The sequence below is a fragment of the Gobio gobio genome, assembly GCF_949357685.1.
Source record: "Gobio gobio genome assembly, chromosome: 3".
Classification (NCBI taxonomy): Eukaryota; Metazoa; Chordata; class Actinopteri; order Cypriniformes; family Gobionidae; genus Gobio; species Gobio gobio.
This window is the reverse complement of record NC_137099.1, coordinates 58,415,553-58,439,263: the sequence shown is the minus strand read 5'-3', so window position 1 is coordinate 58,439,263 and position 23,711 is coordinate 58,415,553. Positions and strand designations below refer to the sequence as shown.

At 37.2% G+C, this 23,711-nt stretch overlaps 1 protein-coding gene across 1 annotated transcript in view; it reads right to left on the bottom strand.

Annotated features, from left to right (window-relative positions):
• Window positions 1-23,108, bottom strand: part of LOC307124207 (adhesion G protein-coupled receptor E3-like) — a gene marked incomplete at both ends in the record, with an annotated part of 70,718 nt that extends 47,610 nt beyond the window's left edge. The window contains 8 exons of the mRNA XM_079813255.1: window positions 16,298-16,389; window positions 16,475-16,541; window positions 16,732-16,964; window positions 17,042-17,248; window positions 17,339-17,500; window positions 17,610-17,791; window positions 17,927-18,046; window positions 22,940-23,108. Of these exons, the coding sequence (XP_079669381.1) occupies window positions 16,298-16,389; window positions 16,475-16,541; window positions 16,732-16,964; window positions 17,042-17,248; window positions 17,339-17,500; window positions 17,610-17,791; window positions 17,927-18,046; window positions 22,940-23,108 (1,232 nt within the window). The remainder of the gene's footprint in view (window positions 1-16,297; window positions 16,390-16,474; window positions 16,542-16,731; window positions 16,965-17,041; window positions 17,249-17,338; window positions 17,501-17,609; window positions 17,792-17,926; window positions 18,047-22,939) is intronic.
• Window positions 23,109-23,711: the final 603 nt, after the last annotated feature.

The window sequence follows — 23,711 nt, the reverse complement described above, 5'->3', positions numbered from 1 at the left end:
AAACCTACTTTTGCGAACTAGTCCCTGGATTTTTGCCCGATTGGAACCAAACTAGTCTAGGATAATTCTCTGGACTCTCTAGATCAATAATTATCGAAAACAAGTTGAACTTTTGCATTTGGATGGCTATAACAGGGTCATTTAGAAGAGGGGCGTAGCAAAATACACTCAAAAGCCTATAAATCCTAAAGGAAAACTCAAAACTTCACGAATCTTGTTATGTATATGTGACATAACATGCTGAAGAAGCATGCAGAGTTTCATGGAGATCGGACCATAGGTGGCGCTATAACTGTTAAAAAGCTTTGAAAACCATGTATTCCCTATGGTGAATTGCTTGTATTGGCTGTAAATGGTATTTTCCATCTCTGTAATCAGGTGGGGTAAAAAACATCCACATAATATGCAGAAATTATGATAGATCTCCTCATACTGAACAACTTTGCCTCAAGAACCAATACTGTCAATCAAATTGTTATTTATTTATTCACAATTATGTTAAAAACTTATTACCTAAAATTGCCACCAGATGGCAGCAGAAGACCACTCATTGGTTCATTCTGCTTACTAAGCATATTTAAACTTTATAAAATCATTATAATAAATGTTGCAAATGACATTTTGTCAATGTTTATCAATTAATTTGTTCATTTGATTAATGTTTTTACAATAATTATTAAATTACAATTAAAATAATGCCTGAAAATATGTTTTAAAGGGGAAAACCTGGAATAAGCTATTTGTTACCCATCATTTATTTCAAATATCTATATCTCCAACAAAATGTGCATGTGAGTTAAGCACGTCTGAAGACATTAACTTGGAAAATGTGCCAATTAAATGAAAAACAGACATTTAAAATGAAAATGAGCCAATGAGTGGTTCTCTGCTGCCACCTGCTGGGCTTAAATGGTCATTTTGTCATTCTATTTACTTATCATGTTCTATAATTCCTATTTAGACATTATAAAGTCACTATTACAATATTTACAATTACATTTTGTCAAATTAATTTATTTCAAATATATTATGGCGTATTACCTAAAATTGCCACCAGATGGCAGCAGAAGACCACTCATTGGCTTATCCTCTAAACTAATATTGTTCAATCATATTTAAACTGTGATCGTGCAGACCAAAGCGTAAATGCTAGAGACTTGAAACTTTATCAGATGGTAGTACAAAAATCGAGGCTAATGTTGTCAGAGTATGAACTTGATTGGCCAATAGGTGGCGCTACAGCAATCAAAAGGGCGAAATGGCTCATAACTCCTAAACCGTATGTCGTAGACTCAAGTGTCTTATATCATTGGAAAGGTGAGTCCATGACGAATAAAACGTATATCTCCGATTTCATTTCCGCCATGATAGATTTTCCGCCATTTTGCATTTTGTCAAACAACTACTTTTGCAAACTAGTCCTAGGTTTTTTGCCGGATCGGAACCAAACCAGTGTCAAAATGTTCTCTGGAGTCAGATTATCAATAATTATCAAAAAAAGTCGAAATTTATATTCACGGTTGTTAAGGAGCGTAAAAATAATCGTTCAGGGGGGAGCCTATTTACTAAAAGGGCTATAACTCAGGAACAAAATGAGATATCTTCACCAAACTTGGTACACATGTGTATAGGCTGAGTCTTTGGTCACGATAAAAAAATCGCGACGATTTAACACTTGGTGGCACAATAACGTGAAAAAACATCAAAATGGCTTTAACCACCTGACCGCTGGTCCGATTGACTTGAAAATTGGTATGCAGTGTCTTGGTCCAAGGTACCAAGTATGTCTATGAGGACATTGGCGTATCTTAAAAAACATGGCTGCCACAGCCAATTAAATTTGAGCACCTATTAGACAAGTCTCATGGCCCTAGAGGTCTGTAAGAATTTTGAAAGAAATCGGCCACTAGTTGGCGCTAACGAGTTTTACGGCTCTGTAATCACGTGGTGTTGCACACATCCACGAAATATGCATATCATTTGATAGATCTCCTCATACCAAACAACTTTTTCTCTAGAACTGTTGCTGTCAATTAATATGTTCATTAAATATTCCTGAGTATGTTCAAAACCTACTTTTGCGAACTAGTCCCTGGTTTTTTGCCCGATTGGAACCAAACTAGTCTAGGATAATTCTCTGGACTCTCTAGATCAATAATTATTGAAAAAAAGTTGAACTTTTGCATTTGAATGGCTATTACAGGGTCATTTAGAAAAGAGGTGTGGCAACATACACTCAAAAGCCTATAAATTCTAAGGGAAAACTCAAAACTTCACGAAAATTGTTTTTGCATATGTAAGATAACATCTTTAACAAGCATGCAAAGTTTTATGGAAATCGGACCATAGGTGACGCTATAACTGTTAAAAGCCTTTTAAAACCACGTATTTCCTATTGTAAATTGCCTGTATTGACTGTAAATGGTATTTTCCATCTATTATTTCAGTGTTTAAAATCTTGCTAAATAAAAATTAATGTCTTTTGATGTTTGTGTGCTTAAAGGCCTTAAAGGCTTGAACCCCGCTAAATGCTGCTTGCAGCTTTAATTATTATTATTATTCTCCGCTAAAACGCATCGTGCAGCCCAAACCGTAGAAGCTGGAGCTTTGAAACTTTGTCAGATGGTAGTACAAAAATCGAGGAGAGGTTATCAAATTATGAGCCAGATTGGCCTATAGGTGGCGCTATAGCAATCAATTGCGCAAAACTGCTCATAACTCCTAAACCGTATGTCGTAGACTCAAGTGTCTTATATCATTGGAAAGCTGAATACCTGACGTAAAAAATGTATATCTCCGATTTCATTTCCGCCATTATAGATTTTCCGCCATTTTGAATTTTGTCAAAAAACTACTTTTGCGAACTAGTCCCTGGATTTTTGCCCGATCGGAACCAAACCAGTGCAGAAATGTTCTCTGGAGTATGAATATCAATAATTATCGAAAAAAAGTTGAAATTTCTATTCACGATCGCTAAGGGGCGGAAAACGAACGTTGTGGGAGGAGCCTATTTTACTAAAATGGCTATAACTCAAGAACAAAATGAGATATCTTTACCAAACTTTGTACACATGTGTATGGACTGAGTCTTGGGTCACGATAAAAGAATCGCGACGATTGAACACTTGGTGGCGCTATAACACGAAAAAAACATGAAAATGGCTATAACGACCCGACCGCTAGTCCGATTGACTTGAAAATTGGTATGCAGTGTCTTGGTCCAAGGTACCATATATGTATATGAGGACATTGGCGTATCTCAAAAAAAAATGGCTGCTATTGGCCAATGAAGTTTGAGCACCTCTAAGACAAGGTTAACGGAGGCTGATCGGAATGAAACTCGGTGGGCATGTTTGACTCATGGACTTAGAGGTCTGTAAGAATTTTGAAAGAAATCGGCCACTAGTTGGCGCTAACGAGTTTTTTGGCTCTGTAATCACGTGGTGTTGCACACATCAACCAAATATACACATCATATGATAGGGCTCCTCATACTGAACAACTTTTCCTCTAAAAGCATTGCTGTCAATCAAATCGTTCATTAAATATTTGCGATTATGTTTAAAACCTACTTTTGCGAACTAGTCCCTGGATTTTTGCCCGATGGAAACCAAACCAGTCTAGAACAATTCTCTGGACTCTCTAGATCAATAATTATTGAAAAAAAGTTGAACTTTTGCATTTGGATGGCTATAACAGGGTCATTTAGAAGAGGAGCTTAGCAAAATACACTCAAAAGGCTATAAATCCTAAAGGAAAACTCAAAACTTCACCAAAAATGTTATGTACATGTATCATAACATGCTGAAGAATCCTGCAAAGTTTCATGGAGATCGGACCATAGGTGGCGCTATAACTGTTAAAACGCTTTGAAAACCATGTATTCCCTATGGTGAAATGCCTGTTTTGGCTGCAAATGGTATTTTCCATCTCTGTAATCAGGTGGGGTTAAAAACATCCACATAATATGCATAAATTATGATAGATCTCCTCATACTGAACAACTTTGCTTCAAGAACCAATACTGTCAATCAAATCGTTATTTAAACATTCACAATTATGTTAATAACCTCATTTTGCAATCTAGTCCTAGATTTTTTTGCCCGATCGGAACCAAACCACTGTAGTACGATTCTCTGGACTCTTTAGAGCAATAATTATTTAAAATAAAGTTAAACTATTGCATCTGAATGGCTATAACATTATTTCAAGGTGTGGCCTTGGCCAAGTGTCCCCAAATGCCTATATCTATTCAATGAATGCTCAGATATTCTTAAAAACAAGTCAGAACATGTGTACTATGCCTCTAAACAAGCATGAAACATTTCAGACAGATAGGACAATATTTGCCTCTATAACAGTTAAAAAGCTGAAAATTATGAAAATAATGGTAGATTAAGCCAATAAGTGGTCGTTTGCTGCCCCCCGCTGTTCATTTTATTGTACTACACTCTAATATTGATCTACAAGTCATATTCAGCTTAAAATAAATCACTATTTTAACATTTGCAATCACATTTAGTTAAAATTAATCTATTAAGTATTACTATTGACAATTGTCACATTGAGAAATGTGAATCTTGAAGGAGACTTGCAGGAAACATTTTGTTTACTGCAACATCATATAGTTAAAATGTCTGTATCTACAACAAAATGTGTGTGTGTAGTCCTATGTTTCTGAATACATTTTTAAAAATCTGATTAATAGTTACAAAGAGCTATGTTAAATGATTATAGACCATAGCATTAAAAAAGTGTGTGTGTGTGTGTGTGTGTGTGTGTGTGTGTGTGTGTGTGTGTGTGTGTGTGTGTGTCTGGCCTTGACCAAGTGTCCCCAAATGCCTATATCTATTCAATGAATGCTCAGATATTCTTAAAAACAAGTCAGAACATGTGTACTATGCCTGTAAACAAGCATGAACATTTTCAGAAAGATCGGACATTATTTGCCTCTATAACAGTTAAAAAGGTGAAAATTACAGGGTTCATATGACAATAATGGTATATTAAGCCAAAAAGTGGTCGTTTGCTGCCCCAGGAAACATTTTGTTTACTGCAACATAAAGTTCAAATGTCTGTATCTACAACAAAATGTGTGTGGGTGGTCCTATGTTTCTGAATAAATTTTTAATAATCTGATTAATAGTTACAAAGAGTTATGTGAAATGATTATAGACCATAGAATTAAAAAAGTGTTTGTGTGTGTGTGTGTGTATAAGCATGCAGAATGGAATTAACATGGAAGACCAATTTGATATATAAGTGATTTTATAATGTCTATTGCAAAGCAAATGTGAAAAGACTTTATTAATAAGTAGAATGTCCAGCAGAGGGCAGCAGAAGACCACTTATTGACTCACTTTCCTTTTAAAGTTAATAATTTTCAACAGTGACAAAAGCAATTACTATTATAACATACTCATATTTTGTCAGATTTTATCTCTTCATTTGTACTGTCACTTCACATAATTACTAGCAATGTGGTAAATCATGGTAAATCACATTAGAATCATGGTTAATCATAGTAAATAATACTAGAACGTGGTGTATTTCACAAAAAAATGTGACATGCTCATAGACCATTAAAATATATTTTCACAATAACATATTACAAAAACATTGTGTGTGTGTGTATGTGTGTGTGTGTGTGTGTGTGTGTGTGTGTGTGTGTGTGTGTGTGTGTGTGTGTGTGTGTGTGTGTGTGTGTGTGTGTGTGTGTGTGTGAAAGCATGCATAATGTAACAACTGGTTTGAAGCCTGTTTCAGAGCCTATTTTACTAAAAGGGCTATAACTCAGGAACGAAATGAGATATCTTCACCAAACTTGGTACACATGTGTATGGGCTGAGTCTTTGGTCACGGTACAAAGAATTGTGAGGATTGAACACTTGGTGGCGCTATAACATGAAAAAAACATGAAAAGGGCTATAACCACCTGACTGCTAGTCCGATTGACTTGAAAGTTGGTATGCAGTGTCTTGGTCCAAGGTACCATGCATGTCTGTGAGGAAATTGGCGAAGCTCAAAAAACATGGCCGCCATTGGCCAATGAAATTTGAGCACCTATTAGACAAGGTTAACAGGATCGGAACAAAACTTGGTGAGCATGTTTGACTCATGGTCCTAGAGGTCTGTAATAATTTTTTAAGAAATTGGCCACTAGTAGGCGCCAACGAATTTTATGGCTCTGTAATCACGTGATGTTTCACATATTCCCACAATATTGATATAATTTGATAGATCTTCTCATACTGAACAACTTTGCCTCTAGAAACATTGCTGTCAATCAAATCGTTCATTTAATATTCGAAATTATGTTAAAAACCTACTTTTGTAAACTAGTCCCGTTTTTTTTGCCCGATCGGAACCAAACCAGTCTAGGACAATTCTCTGGACTCTCTAGATTAATAATTATCAAAAAAGTTGAACTTTTGCATTTGGATGGCTATAACAGGGTCATTTAGAAAAGAGGCGTGGCAAAATACACTCAAAAGCCTATAAATTCTAAGGGAAAGCTCAAAACTTCACGAAAATTGGTGGGCACATGTAACATTGCCTGTAAATTGACTTTTCCATCTATTATTTCAGTGTTTAAAATCTTGCTAAATAAAATGTAATGTCTTTTGATGCTTGTGTGCTTAAAGGCCTTAAAGGCTTGAACCCCGCTAAATGCTGCTCGCAGCTTTAATTATTATTATTATTATTATGCAGACCTAAAACGCATCGTGCAGCCCAAACCGTAAGTGCTAGAGACTTGAAACTTGGCCACAAGGTAGTACAAAAATCGAGGAGAGGTTATCAAAATATGAGCCCGATTGGCCAATAGGTGGCGCTATAGCGCAAAAAACAAAAAAAATTCACTATTTTGCTTAAATCTCAACAACCCTTTGTCCCAGATGCAAGTGTCTTATATCATTGGAATCCTTGGCTCAAGACCAACAAAACGTGCCTCATCGATTTCATTTCCGGTATGCAAATTTTCCCGCCATTTTGGATTTTGTCGAAAACCTACTTTTGCGAACTAGTCCTAGGTTTTTTGGCCGATCGGAAACAAACCAGTGTCAAAATGTTCACTGGAGTCTGATTATCAATAATTATCGAAAAAAAGTAGACATTTGTATTCACGGTCGTTAAGGAGCGTAAAAATATTTGTTCAAGGCGGAGCCTATTTACTAAAAAAGCTATAACTCAAGAACAAAATGAGATATCTTTACCAAACTTGGTAAACATGTGTAAAGGCTAAGTTTTTGGTCACGATAAAAAAATCGCGACTATTGAACACTTGGTGGCGCTATAACACGAAAAAAACATGAAAATGGCTATAACCACCCGACCGCTAGTCCGATTGACTTGAAAATTGGTATGCAGTGTCTTGGTCCAAGGTACCATGTATGTCTATGAGGATATTGGCGTATCTCAAAAAACATGGCCGCCACAGCCAATGAAATTTAAGCACCCATTAGACAAGGTTAACGGAGGCCGATCGGAACGAAACTCAATGGGCATGTTTGACTCATGGCCCTAGAGGTCTGTAAGAATTTTGAAAGAAATCGGCCACTAGTTGGCGCTAACGAGTTTTATGGCTCTGTAATCACGTGGTGTTGCACACATCCACGAAATATGCATATCATTTGATAGATCTCCTTATACTGAACAACTTTGCCTTTAGAACCCTTGCTGTCAATCAAATCGTTCATTAAATATTTGCAATTATGTTAAAAACCTACTTTTGCGAACTAGTCCCTGGTTTTTTGCCTGATCGGAACCAAACCAGTCTAGGACAATTCTCTGGACACTCTAGATCAATAATCATTGAAAAAAAGTTGAACTTTTGCATTTGGATGGCTATAACAGGGTCATTTAGAAAAGAGGCGGGACAAAATACACTCAAAAGCCTATAAATCCTAAAGGAAAACTCAAAACTTCACAAACATTTTTATGTATATGTGACATAACATGCTGAAGAAGCGTGCAAAGTTTCATGGAGATCGGACCATAGGTGGCGCTATAACTGTTAAAAAGCTTTGAAAACCATGTATTCCCTATGGTGAATTGCCTGTATTGGCTGTAAATGGTATTTTCCATCTCTGTAATCAGGTGGGGTTAAAAACATCCACATAATATGCATATATTATGATAGATATTCTCATACTGAACAACTTTGCCTCAAGAACCAAGACTGTCAATAAAATCTTTATTTAAATATTCACAATTCTGTTAAAAAACTATTTTTGCAAACTAGTCCTAGGTTTTTTGCCCACTTGGAACCAAACCACTGCAGTACAATTCTCTGGACTCTTTTGAGCAATAATTATATAAAAAAAGTTAAACTTTTGCATCTGAATGCTTATAACAGGGTAATTTCAAGATGTGGCCTTGACCAAGTGCCCCCGAATGCCTATATCTATTCAATGAATGTTCAGATCTACTTAAAAACAAGTCAGAACATGTATCCTATGAATTTCCAGACAGATCGGACAATATTTGCCTCTATAACAGTTAAAAAGGGGGAAATTACAGAGTTCATTTGATAATAATGGTATATTAAGCCAATAAGTGGTCGTTTGCTGCCCCCCCGCTGTTCATTTTATTGTACTACACACTAGTATTGATCTATAAGTCATATTTAGACTTTTAAAAAAAATCACTATTTTAACATTTACAATCACATTTAGTCAAAATTAATCTATTAAGTATTACTATAGAATATTGTCTCACATTGAGAAATATGAATTTTGAAGGAGACTTACAGGAAACATTTTGTTTACTGCAACATCATATAGTTCAAATGTCTGTATCTACAACAAAATGTGTGTGTGTGTGTGTGTGTGTGTGTGTGTAGTGCAATGTTTCTGAATACATTTTTAATAATCTGATTAATAGTTACAAAGAGCTATGTCAAATGATTATAGACCATAGCATTAAAAAAGTGTGTGTGTGTGTGTGTGTGTGTGTGTGTGTGTGTGTGTGTGTGTGTGTGTGTGTGTGTGTGTGTGTGTGTGTGTGTGTGTGTGTGTGTGTGTGTGTGTGTGTGTGTGTGTGTGTGTGTGTGTGTGTGTGTGTGTGTGTATAAGCATGCATAATGGAATTAACATGAAAGAACAATTTGATATATAATTGATTTTATTTTGTCTATTGCAAAGCACCTGTGAAAAGACTTTATTAATAAGTAGGATGTCCAGCAGAGGGCAGCAGAAGACCACTTATTGGCTCACTTCCCTTTAAAAGTTAATTATTTTTAAAAGTATTCTGCACTAAAGCAATTACTATTATAACACAATCATATTTTGTCAGAGGTTATCTCTTCATTTGTACTGACACTTCACATAATTACTAGCAATGTGGTAAATCATAGTAAATAATACTAGAACGTGGTGTATTTAAAAAAAATGTAACATGCTCATAGACCATTGAAAGATATTTTCACCATAACATATCTCAAAAACATTGTGTGTGTGTGTGTGTGTGTGTGTGTGTGTGTGTGTGTGTGTGTGTGTGTGTGTGTGTGTGTGTGTGTGTGTGTGTGTGTGTGTGTGTGTGTGTGTGTGTGTGTGTGTGTGTGTGTGTAACGGAGGTATTTTTCTCTATGGGACTTTTATTTTGACGGGTTTTCTCTGTCTCTGCCGTGTCCGCGGGAGATCCAAGCAGATCGGAGTGAGAGGTGTTGGGAGACAGACACGCCATGATCGCTGTACAGGGAGCCAACATTTTTCTCCTTGGATCTGTAATATAGGACAGTAGTGCACGGGCAGCTTATGTTTTGCGGGTTTAGTGCATTTACATTATCTCGTGAAACATGAGAAGTAGTTAAGGCAGAAGATCGGTCGATTGCGTCATTGGACGGTGAACAGTGTTGGAGAGAGAGAGAGAGACAGAGAGACAGAGAGACAGAGAGAGAGAGTTGCTGGAGCCGTGAGTTTCATTCATAACACTTGTTTGTGTTGCTATCCTGACAGTACGCTTTTTCTTGAGAGTTCTGCTGCTTTCTGAGTCTTGAACGGTGTCAGGGCGAGAGACATTGATTTTTTTCCTGCAAATCCATTAAGTGCACTTATTAGTGCGCGAGAATGCGTCTGTGAACTGAACGATATTTTTTTGAAGGAGTGATTTATTTCTTTTGGAGTGTTTTTGCATTTTTAAAGAGACGGATTTGTTTTTGAAAGACATTTTTGTGTGATTCAGACATTCAGTCCAGGCCGCGTGCGAGCTGAACCGGGCTGCGCCATTTTGTTCCAGAAAGTTCCTGAGTTTTTCTGGGCCACCTCTCTTGTTTCTGTTGATTACCCTGACATTCTTACATCTCATTGCCCTGTCCCAGCTGTTCATCTTGTCATCGCAAGTCATCACATCAAAGTTGTCGTTGCCACAGACTGGTACAACACTTCAACACACACACACACACACACACACACACACACACACACACACACACACACACACACACACACACACACACACACACACACAAACATTTTACTGATACGTAGTGAACAGAACTGAGTGTTTGAGTGAACTTGTGGGTCTCAATTGTCAATTTGAACTTTGTGTGAGAACTGAGTAGGGTTGCCACCCGTCCAGTAAAATACAGAATCGTCCTGTATTTGCAAGCAAAATGGCTCGTCCCCTTGTCAAACCAATACGGGACACGATTTGTTCCGTATTTTACATCTAGGTCCACACATAGTGGAGTGTGGAGAATAGCCTTCTGGTAGCAAATATAAAGAAATCAATTTCACAATAAGTAGCCTAGTACAGGAGCTCATTTGTGCGTGATTGCGTTTTAGCGGCTTTGTTGTCATAGCGGCGGAGTCTCGAGAACATGAGCTGTGCCTCTGAACTTGCGCGGTTTTTTAAAAACATGTCGAGCTCGCGTCGCGTCCACCGTTTGAACGCAAGAGGATCTCCAGATATAGAGCTGAATATCAAAAAGGTATCAATGGGTCTGACCAGTAACTCATGATGAAGTTCAGGCCAACTGCACACTTTATGAGAAGCATTTCAGTGTCTCAGACTGTCTGACTTAAAGCAGTAGCGCTGACAGACCGGTCTATGTGACAGACACATCCGTGCTTCTAAGGTTATAGGCCTATAGTTTTTTTAAATGGATAATATATTAATATAATATTCCATACATTATCAGAGCTTGGGAGACATAATTATTATTTTTTAGACAGGTTAATTAATAGATTACATCCTAATAAATGTTATTATTAATTTATAATTTAGCTAGGCTATGTTAATCATACATAAATAATCCTGTCATATAAATTGTATGACATTTTAAAAAAATTTAGATAAAAATGGGACAAATAATTGCATGTAAATATAGTCATAATTTAAGAAAATTAATTGAAAAAAATGTACATTTTTGAAATTCAAAAAAAGTGATTACTGGTTCAGAGTGACTGCTTAAAGGGACAGTTCACCAAAAATGAAAATTCTGTCATCATTTACTCACCCTCAAGTTGTTCCAAACATGTATAAATTTCTTTATGTTGAACACATAGGAAGATTGCTATGGAAGTCAATGGTGCCCCCAAAGCAGCCTGGTTACAAACTTTCTTCAAAATATCTTCTTTTGTGTTCAGCAGAACAAAGAAAATGACATAATTTTCATTTTGGGTGAACTATCCCTTTAAAGTGCACTAAATAGTCAAGTGTCTAAACACTCAAGTGTCTTATATCATTGGAAAGGTGAGTCCATGAGGAACAAAATGTGTATCTCCGATTTCATTTGCGCCATGATAAATTTTCCGCCATTTTGAATTTTGTTAAAAAACTACTTTTGCAAACTAGTCCTAGGTTTCTTGCTTGATCGGAACCAAACCAGTGCAGAAATGTTCTCTGGAGTCTGAATATCAATAATAATCGAAAAAAAGTTTAAATTTCTATTCACGGTCGCTAAGGGGCGGAAAACGACTGTTGTGGGAGGAGCCTATTTTACTAAAATGGCTATAACTCAAGTAAGAAATGAGATCTCTACACCAAACTTGGTACACATGTGTATGGTCTGAGTCTTTGGTTACGATAAAAAAATGGCGACGATTGAACACTTGGTGGCGCTATAACACAAAAAAAACATGAAAATGGCGAAAACTACCCGACCGCTAGTCCGATTGACTTGAAAATTGGTATGCAGTGTCTTGGTCCAAGGTCCCATGTATGTCTATGAGGACATTTGCCTATCTCAAAAAACATTGCCGCCACAGCCAATTAAATTATTTCAGTGTTTAAAATCTTGCTAAATAAAACTTAATGTATTTTGATGCTTGTGTGCTTAAAGGCCTTAAAGGCTTGAACCCCGCTAAATGCTGCTTGCAGCTTTAATTTTATTTGTCATTTTACTGCAATATACACTACTGTTATTTATATTTGATCTAGTTAGATTTGTTTTAATAAATTAATTTTATATATATATATATATATATATATATATATATATATATATATATATATATATATTTTTTTTTTTTTTTTTTATGCTCAGAGCCTTGCAACGAAATTTCGTTCAACTGTATATTGCAAAATGTGCAGCTGGATGACAATAAAGTCTGTCTAAGTCTAAGTAAATGTACCATCCCAAGAACACCATCCCTGCTGTGAAGCATGGGGGTGGTAGCATCATGCTTTGGGGGTGTTTTTCTGCACATGGGACAGGGCGACTGCACTATATTAAGGAGAGGATGACCGGGGCCATGTATTGCGAGATTTTGGGGAACAACCTCCTTCCCTCAGTTAGACCATTGAAAATGGGTCGAGGCTTCCAACATGACAATGAGCCGAAGCACACAGCCAGGATAACCAAGGAGTGGCTCTGTAAGAAGCATATCAAGGTTCTGGCGTGGCCTAGCCAGTCTCCAGACCTAAACCCAATAGAGAATCTTTGGAGGGAGCTTAAACTCCATGTTTCTTAGCGAGAGGCCAGAAACCTGACTGATCTAGAGAAGATCTGTGTGGAGGAGTGGGCCAAAATCCCTCCTGCAGTGTGTGCAAACCTGGTGAAAAACTACAGGAAACTTTTGACCTCTGTAATTGCAAACATAGGCTACTGTACCAAATATTAACACTGATTTTCTCTGGTGTTCAAATACTTATTTGCAGCTGTATCATAAAAATAAATAGTTAAAAAATCATACATTGTGATTTCTGGATTTTTTTTTTAGATTATGTCTCTCACAGTGGACATGCACCTACGATGACAATTTCAGACCCCTCCATGATTTCTAAGTGGGAGAACTTGCAAAATAGCAGGGTGTTCAAATACTTATTTTCCTCACTGTGTGTGTGTGTGTGTGTGCGTGCGTGCGTGCGTGCGTGCGTGCGTGCGTGTGCGTGTGCGTGGTGTGTGTGTGTGTGTGTGTGTGTGTGTGTGCGTGTGTGTGTGTGTGTGTGTGTGTGTGTGTTAATATATCAAGCCTTTGTGAGCACATATTGTAATTGTCACAGTCCTGGTAATTTTTAAGCACAATTTTTGCATTGACCAGCAGGTGACTCTAGTGTGCATTTGAAGCATCAAGAAATGAACCACTTTGCAACACATCTGGCTGGAAAGCTTCAAAGCTTCTTAAAGCTTAATTTCGCCACCACTAGTCTAAATCCTAAGTTTGTTTGACATCAAGCTGCAACGTTGGGCAGATGTTATTTTGTTTAAAAGTGAAGTTACTATACTTAACTATAGTAAACACTGATCATCATAAACTAAGTTTTTTTTCAAGAAAACATTAACATCTAAACCTCTGTTAATTCTCAATAAGAGCTTCTGTAGACGTCTGACAGAAATAAAGTCAATCTGGTTAGTGCGGTGCTTATTCCAACTAAAATTCAACGTCTTTCTGACATTGGAGCTTGACGTCAAACAAATGCTGGGTTTAGACGTCAACTCGATTTTCATTTTCAACCAAAATATGACGTCAACTATCACTCCCCACTGAGCAAAGTTATGTCCAAAAGACGTCTTTTCAATGTCTTTGCCCCTAGAGGCGTACGTTGAAAAGACGTCCACTGAGGAGCCAGAATGAAAGTTTTTATGACGTCTGTTTTTGACGTGTTCTGCACGTCCGATATAGACGCTCATGGAACCTCAAGGTTAAAAACTAGTTCAAATTGTGGACATATTTTCCATTTGTAATTGCAAAGCAACTCACAGACAGTGTGTGTTTGTCCAGAAATCATGAAAATAAAAGAAACTGGTTTCACTTTATTTTGATGGTCCCTTTAACACATTCTGTTGACTATAAATAACATTACACCTACATGTCTACAAATTTTCATTAGAGTGTTAGTAGAGTATTAGTAGACTGGTAGGGTTAGGGTTAGAATAAGTTGACATGTACTTGCAAAGTTACTTATAGTCAGTATAATGTCTGTTGGAGGACCATCATAATAAAGAGTTAGCAGACATTAAGCAGACAGTCTACTGATAATCTAATGAGAGTTTGTTGACATGTAGTTGCAAATTTACTTATAGTCAACATAATGTTCAAAAGGGACCATCAAAATAAAGTGTTACCAAGAAACTTAGCTCACACCTTTAGACACTTTAGACAACTTAACATCTGTAATTCACACATCTTTGGATCGTGAGAGAATCGTGGGATTCAATCCAGGATCTTCTTGCTGTGAGGAGACAGTGTTTCCCACTGAGACACTGGTGCTGCCCTTAATCACAGACATAAGACACACTTTGACTATTTCTGTCAGACGTCTACAGAAGCTCTTACTGAGAATGAACAGAGCTTTAGATGTTGATATTTATGTTTCTTTTGAAGTCACCATTGTGGTGGGAAGCGTTTGCTTTAGTTGGGCTCTTGGTCCCCGCATTTGTGTTAGCCTTTCTTTGGCTGCTGTAACTGTGTGTGTGAAAAACAATAGTTATGGCTGAGAAATCAAAGACAAAGCTACATTAGTTGTTGTCATCTCCTTGTTGATGACTAAACCATCAGAAAGCGAGCATTTGATGTTGTATTTTAAGTTTTGTGTTCTTTTATGACAAATAGTAATTTACTATATCCGCTATAAACTTGTGAATCTACTCTATTGTCACGATTAGCAATAAAATGATACTTTGTGGATGATAAAGTAAATTAAATAAAAGTTGGTTTGCTGTATGTGCACACAACGTTTTAAGCAAATATTTCACATAGTCACACACAGACATCAAGATTTTGCATATGATTCACAACAATGGAGACAATCAAAACAAAAATGCTTCATTTTGTACTATGAAGCTACCCATCATGCATTGCAGTGCATGATGGGTAGTTTCATAGTACAAAACTCAAACTTGATTGTCACCGTTGTTGTGAATCATATGCAAAATCTTGATGTCTGCGTGTGACTGTGTGAAATTTTGCTCAAAACATTGTGTACATGCGGTTTAATCATCCTTCAGGATAAATTATAATCTTGATGCTATTGGTGTCAATACAGTGGTTATAATAAATGACTATTTGCCAAACAAGCACACACGATTTAAAAAAAAACATAAGGTGCTCATTTTGCAAAAGTTTAGTCATCAACAAGAAGTTGACAACACTTGAAGTCACTTTATCTTTGCTTTCTTAGCCACAACTCTTGTTTTTCACACACACAGTTACAGCAGCTAAAGAAAATCCAACTCAAGCACAGGGACCAAGAACCCAACTAAAGCAAACGCTTCACACCACAATGGTGACTTCAAATTAACCATAAGTATCAACATCTAAACCTTGGTTAATTCTCAGTAATAGCTTCTGTAGACGTCTGACAGAAATAGTCAAAGTGTGTCTTATGTCTGTGATTAAGGGCAGCACCAGTGTCTCAGTGGGAAACACTGTCTCCTCACAGCAAGAAGATCCTGGATTGAATTCCACGATTCTCTCACGATCCAAAGATGTGTGAATTACAGATGATAAGTTGTCTAAAGTGTCTAAAGGTGTGAGCTAAGTTTCTTTTATTTTCATGATTTCTGGACAAACACACACTGTCTGTGAGTTGCTTTGCAATTACAAATGGAAAATATGTCCACAATTTGAACTAGTTTTTAACCTTGAGGTTCCATGAACGTCTATATCGGACGTGCAGAACACGTCAAAAACAGACGTCATAAAATCTTTCATTCTGGCTCCTCAGTGGACGTCTTTTCAACGTACGCCTCTAGGGGCAAAGACATTGAAAATACGTCTTTTGGACATAACTTTGCTCAGTGGGTTGTATTGTATTTTGTTTCATGCATGTTTTGTGATAGAACTAACATTTAATGTGTGTTAGTTGACATAGAGTTTTTCTATGCGAGTGTTCAAATCATAATGTTTGTTACTTGGTTTGTTTCATCTGTGAAACTTCAGCGTTCAGATTTTTGAGAGTTGAGTTCAGATTGATGATGATGCAGATGAAGAGAATCGTGTTTAACTGAAAAGTAGAAAAATAAAAATTAAATCACCCTGTTTTCCCTTTAATATAAATTAAAATCATGATAAATAATACATGTTCTTACTGCTAGTATGATACAAACAGGACCCAGAAAACTCCAGATAAAACCTTTATCCAGTTTAATCCAGCAGCTGTTTAGAGGAAAACACAATACAAGAACTGAATGAATTTATTCAAAAATACTATTTCTGGTTTATCTTATCTCTTTTATACAGTGCATGTAAAATTTACTTTTATCAGATGGCAGAAACGTCACAATAGCCCAGAGCTGCTTTATTTAATTCTAATTGAATTAATTTAGAAAAAAAAACAATAACTCACTGTTCGCTGCCGTATCCATCAGGAAACAGCCCGACAGACACGCTCACCACAACCAGAGCAACCGTATATCCAATCACACACAGGAATCCACTGCTAAGCACCTCCCTCTTTTTGGAGCTGATCTGTGATAGGTTCTTCACACAGATGAAGAGCAGCACAGCTTCAATGGACATCCACACAAAGCCGGAGAGAAAGAGGAAGTGCAGCACACCTGATATCACGTCACACAACACCTGGAGAGCATGAGAGACGGTTATGATGATTCTCAGTGAGGCTGTGCTGAGCTGTAGGGCTCCTTCATCATTCTCACCTGCTGAGGGCGTATGAGGCTCAGGAACTGTTGTGTGAGAAGGAACAGAAGGTGAGCCGACAGCAGACTCACACAGAGGTTGATTCGAGCCACATTATTCACTCCAGGACTCCACTGACAAAGGGCAAAGGTCAAAAGGGCCAAACTGAAGAACACCAGCCCCACGGGCACACACACCAAATTCAACAGCTCCATCAGTGAGTCGCTCTGCTCTGAGTCGCTCTGAGAAAACATGTCAGAGTACATGAGTGCCAAATCTGTGCTGTTCTTCAATGCTCTCTATAAATGTTCTCGTACCTCTGATGGGCGGCTGGTTTGCATGATGAGAGCGAATGTGGACAGATGAACACAGGAACACACAGTGAAGCTGCTGTTGGTCTCTAAAACAGAACAACCATCTACAATCCACTCGCTGATATTCCAGTACACACAGGACAGAGAACCGCTGGGGTCAAACTCCTGCAAAAAGAATAAAGAACATGCAGAAAATATTACAACACTGAATATTAGATGTTTTCAGATGTTCATCAGTTCTCAGGTTGGACAAAAGCACATTTCAGTCTCTCACTCTGATGTGTTTGAGGGTGAAGTTGACTGGTTTGGTGAGTTTAGTGTTAGTGGTTTTGGGAAGAGTAGCTGAGATCACAGTGGACATCATGGTTTTAATCGTTTCATTTGATGTGTTGAAGAAGTCGGGCTTCAGTAGAATCTCCATTGTGGTATAACTCATGAAAGCCACAGCAGCTGATCCTGTGTGATAGAAACAGAAATGTGAAACTATGTAAAAACAACAATGAAAACAAAACCTACAAATAAATGTAGTTTAGTGCTATGATGTCTCTTTCTTCGATTTCTTATTTATTCACACTGAAACATTTCACATACTTGTTTCATTGTTGTTCTTGGAGATCCCAATGAGATCAATGTCCACAGAAGAATTTGTTGTGTCAAGTCGAGGGATTTTACCTAAGCTGACATTTGGTCCAACCATGAAGACTTGACCCTCTGATTAAAAACAAACATTTAGTTATGTGACATATTAAATAGGTTACATAATTAATATTTTGTTTTATTATTAAATTACAATTTACAAACAAATAAAATGACTTGATTGGTTTTCATCTCTGATGTAGTTTGGACCCTTCATGTTTACTAATGGCGCTGACGCCAGTGGCTGCCTTTCAGTAGCTCCATTTCTGTTGCGTGTTCTTCTAGTACTTGTTTCACTTGTTTCCACTTTGTATATACTACGAGAGTTTTTAGTTTTTAAATTTTTAATCTATGGATATGGATTTTTTTTATCCTCAAGTCGGAAACCTTGTTTATTCAAAAGAGAAGCTGATTTCTCTCTGCTCAATGACACGCGCTGGTATTGTTCACCCAATACCACAGGAACTGAGGTGTAAATCCCTGGATGTAGAGCCGGTCGGTGCTGTGCTCAAAGCTACAGTAAATTTCCCAGTGTTGAATTAACACCACTCGGTGTTCATATGGGAACCACCAGCAGGTGTTAAAGTAACACTGAAGCAGTGTTAGAGTTAATAAGATACTGAAGTGATTAATTTAGTGATGATTGTTTGATTATTGAAGACACCTGATGATAATGAGCAGAATCACTGAAGGAAAGAGAAACACAAGAACTACAACTGTCTTCACACAGCAAAAACTCCAGTGTTAAATTAACACTCTTCAGAGTTTATTTGACTCCACACTCAAGAGTGTTAAAAGTAACTCTGAAAAAGTGTTAAAGTTAATGAGATAATTAAGAGATTAATTAAGTGATGATTGACCATTAGTGAAGACACCTGATGATAACAAGTAGAATCACTGAAGGAAAGAGTCGCCATTTTAAGTCACCATTATGGTGATCGGTGTTTGCTTTAGTTGGGCTCATCAAGTCTAGGGTTGACTTTTCAACATTAGTTTTATTTTCTCTGGCTTCTTTAGCTGTTTGTCTGGAAAACACATTTTGTTATGGCAAAGAAAGCACAGAGAATATCTGTTTAGGAGTTGATTATGTTTAGATTAACATTATTAATGTAATCATCATTTAGTGACCTGATGGAATAAGACCAATCTCTAATTGTGTGGGTGATGTGGTGATCTTACACAGGCCCGTCGCAAGGGGGGTGCGAGGCCCTGTGCGAACGTGATGTGCGAGGCCCGGGTGTATATTAACTGGGGTCTACTGTTGCTATAGTGACGAACAATTTGTTGTTTGTGTGGATATTTAAAAAAAATATCGTATATTCAGTTTAACAGCAGGTTCAAGAAGTTAAACTGTGTAACTGAACTGGGCAGTGGGCACATTTTGACGCTAAAAATATGTTCTAAATTATGAATGGGTCAAACGCATTTGCAAAACAGCCTGAATCCACTTGAATTCGTTTGGACTGCTCTCTCACTGAATCATCAGAATCGATTTCTCAGTCGGTAAAATAAACAGACAGTATTCAGAGGACCAGCGCTGTTTTTCAGTATTTCCTCTGTGAACATGCGCTAAATGGATGTCTGACAGTGATGCGCGGGTCAACCCGCACCCGACCGACGTTTTCAACTAACCCACCCGCAACTCGGACCGCAAAAAAGAAGAAGAAAATATTGTACCCGACCCGCATTTTTAAAAAGTAGGCTAGTAAATGTTCATCGTAGCGTCATTGGGCCATTGAGAAAATGTTTCAGGCCCTGACGTGGTGCAGCGGCGAGATCAGGCAGTTCTTGAGGCGGCCCATCATTTTCCATTTCAGCTGTCTAGATGCATATTATTGATGAATGCGATGTTTATGTTTCGACCTTGCTTGAAGAATTCATCAGCAGGTCAACTGAGAGAAGGCAAACTGTTCTTTTTCTGCTGTATGATAGCCTAGTGTTATAATATAGGCTTGATTTATTCATTTATTTCGTTTCATTTTCTTAACAATTAAGATGCTGCATGTGTTTATCAATCTAATCGAAGTGTGTGTCTCTCCCCTGACTTTCCTAGCAAAAATCCCGCCCCCTCTCAGAAAATACATAAAACTGACTTTACTGAGCTATAGCCTATGCGTTTAAAATGGTACAATGGCATTGCTCAGTTCAACGTGTTGGGAAATCAGCATTTATTCAAAAGTTAATAATGCTCAACATTCAAAAGGTAAATAAGGATGACGACCCGACCGACCGCGACCCGAATATCAATAAAAATATTTTTGGATGACTCGTAACCGCAGGCACCCGCTCATTTTGGATCAACCCGCGCATCACTGATGTCTGACAATTTCGTTGCTTTTTGCAGTTTTCAGATTTAAAAAGGTTTTAAACGTCTAGAGATAGAGTAGCTTTAGCTACTCATTCTGCGGTGCCATTGCTCTCACTGATGCTCCGACAGGTGAGTAACTAATAGTTAGGTTATGCTTATTTAACTTTAATAGTGTTAAATAAAAAACCTTTTGTGCATACCGTCAGATGAAATGCAAGCGTCCGCGCTTTCTCCGTTCATGCAATAAATATGCATCCTTGAATGAGCGTGCATTTCTAGCGTATTTACTTGAACTTCTTAGGTAATATCTATGGTTTGACCCATTTCAGACACGGCCAAAATCTGAAATTTGAATGGACTGGGAATAAAGCTCTATGAACTTGACGTGCGCTGCCGCGCTGACTGACATGCGCATTAAATCACCGTCACACATACAGTCCCACGCACAGAGAAATAGGCTATTGCAAGTTACTGCATAATACATTTTTAACAAGCAGAATAATAAGGCATCACGATACACACTTTTAGCTATGTTTTATAGTATTTTGAAGGACAAAAACATGAACTTTAACTATTGGCTTTACATTATCAAGTCAGCTGTCGTCTTTGCGCGAGGCCCTGTGCGGTCGCACACTTAGCACAGCCCTTGCGACGGGCCTGATCTTACATTATAGAGTACAACAGCCCTGTGAAGCTACATCATGAGAATCTGCACAAAAAATTTGCAATTACTTTGTTGCTTTAGACACACTCACACAGACATCAAGAACCAGTGTATGAATCTCAACAATGGTGACAAACAGCATATCAAATACACAGATCAACTCTGAACATCACAAAACAAGCTACTCTTGTTACACATAAAACAGCAAAAATAAAAGAAAATGGTTAGAATAAAAAAAATACTAAAACAATTAATCTTATAATTTATTCATGCTGCTGGGAGCCATTGGTGAGTTTTGATTGGTGCACCCAGAATGCACTGCACAAAGCTTTTTGATGGCCACCATTGTGGAGTTTCATACAATGACTCTTGACGTCTCTGTGTGTCTAAATGATAGAGAAGCTCAAATCTTTTTTTGAACAGGTTATTGTTATTTTTTTTAATCTCTCTGATTATATTGAAAACAATAGATCTTATGCTGTAGAATCAGGGTTGCTGTAATCAATAAAGTAAACCTAACTCAAAGAATAGGCTCTAAATAACATCAGTGATTCAGCTCATGAAGATTCTGTCAAAACATAACCAAAAACATCTGGTCACATTATCTCTGGACACGTCTGGCCACTATAAAACAGTCAGACAAAAATTAATGTTAAAATGTCAAGGGTCCAGAGCCCAACTAAAGCAAACACCGATCACCATAATGGTGACTTAAAAATGGCATTCAGTGATTCTGCTTGTTATCATCAGGTGTCTTCACTAATGGTCAATCATCACTTAATTAATCTCTTAATTATCTCATTAACTTTAACACTTCTTCAGAGTTACTTTTAACACTCTTGAGTGTGGAGTCAAATAAACTCTGAGGAGTGTTAATTTAACACTGGAGTTTTTGCTGTGCAGCCACAGCTTTAGATGAAATCATCTGAAAATACATTAAATCTCTCTTACAAACCAGACTTACTTTATTTCTGTCGTTTGTCTAAAGTTCTTTTTTGAGAATGAACAGGGGTTTAAATTTTGAAGATTTATTGAAAATTTTCGTTTCATTATGGTGATCAGTGTTTGCTTTAGTTGGCCAGTTTGACTCTGGGCTTTTTATGTTAGTTTTTGCAAAAGTGTTAACCAAAACACAATTTGGTGCAAAAGAAGCCATTAACAAGGACAATCAGCTGATATAACTTACAACATCATAAACAAAAGTTTTTACAAATTACAGTATTTTTTTTTCGTAAACAGATTTTCACCAACAATGCGGTAACACTTTACAATAAGGTTGTATTAAAAATAGTTAATGCATTAGTGAACATGAACTAACCATAAACAACACCTCTGTTCAGCATTAGTAAATCTTTGTTAATGTTAGTTAATACAAATACAGCTGTTCATGGTTTGTTCATGTTAGTTGACAGTGCATGTACTAATATTAACAAGATTTTAATAATGCATTAGTAAATGTTGAAATTACCATAAACAGAGAAAAATAAATGCTTTATAAGTGCAGTTCTGCACACCTGCAGTAGCGGGACAGTGACAGTGAAAGGGTTAACTGTTAGGTCATCTGGAGGTCAAAGGTTAGATCTTACAGTACACTGAATACTCCAGTGCTTCAGTTCCCAACTGGTTTTGCTTCCAAATCCAAATGTCCAAAATGTATTTCAATTCAAACATTTTTCATGTTTTTTTGAGGATGAGTGTTTTTCAGGACAGAACCTGCCCATCTGGCTTCTGTCTAATTTGATGAGCTTCTACCAAATGATGGATGAATTTGCAACAAAATGCTGACTTTTGACATCAACAACAAAAGATACAGACAGAGTTTTCTCATCTCTTTTAAAACATTTTAATCTCCACAGTAATATATTTGCTGTAGCTGCATTAATTATTGTTGCCGTCTGTCACGTGTGATCCACCGCTGCTCTCTAGACTATATAAACTACCCGATATCATATATAATCTCAGTTTCATCATCAATAATAACAGTTTCTCCACTCACCTACAGCGGCAAGAGTAAAACTGACATTGTCACTCGTGACTGTCGGCTTCACCAATGTAGAAATGAGTTTCTCACTGGTTTTCAACACAAGGTTTCCATAGGAGGCGAGTTTAGCTGGGCTAGCTGATGATGATGACTCAAAAATCTTCTCTGAAGCGTTGAAGGCCATAGTCAAAATGTTGGTCACAGTCTAGTTTAATGATCAGATAAACAGAGTCCCAGTAAATATCAACAGAGCGAATAAGACAGCACTGGTAATCATGTCAATAATCTATTATCTACATTATGGAACTGACAAATATTTCATTATCATTTTTCTCTTGAAGACTTACAGTCACAGAGAGCACTTGAGTTGTGATGTTCTCCATCTGCTCAAGAAGATTTTGGAAGCAGTTCTGCCCCTGAAATCACAATTGTGAACGCAGTATTTGTTGATTTTGATCATGTTTTCAATATGAACAGAGGACCATACTGCACAGAAGTCCACTGTGAAGGTTCAGTGATGTTATACAGACACACAACACAAATCTGGCACAGTCATATTTCACATAACAGTTGCTACTTCTATTGCACTACTCTTTGAACTAATTATCTGTTTCCAATCCAAAGTTGCAAGTTTAACTTGAGCAAAAAAAAACATAAACAAAAAAAAAACATATATATAATATATATATATATATATAGGGCTGGGCGATATATATCGTGAGATTGTTATGCGCATCTCATCAGTAAAGCCGGTTAATTGATTAGTAGTAAATCGGCTTCACCTGCT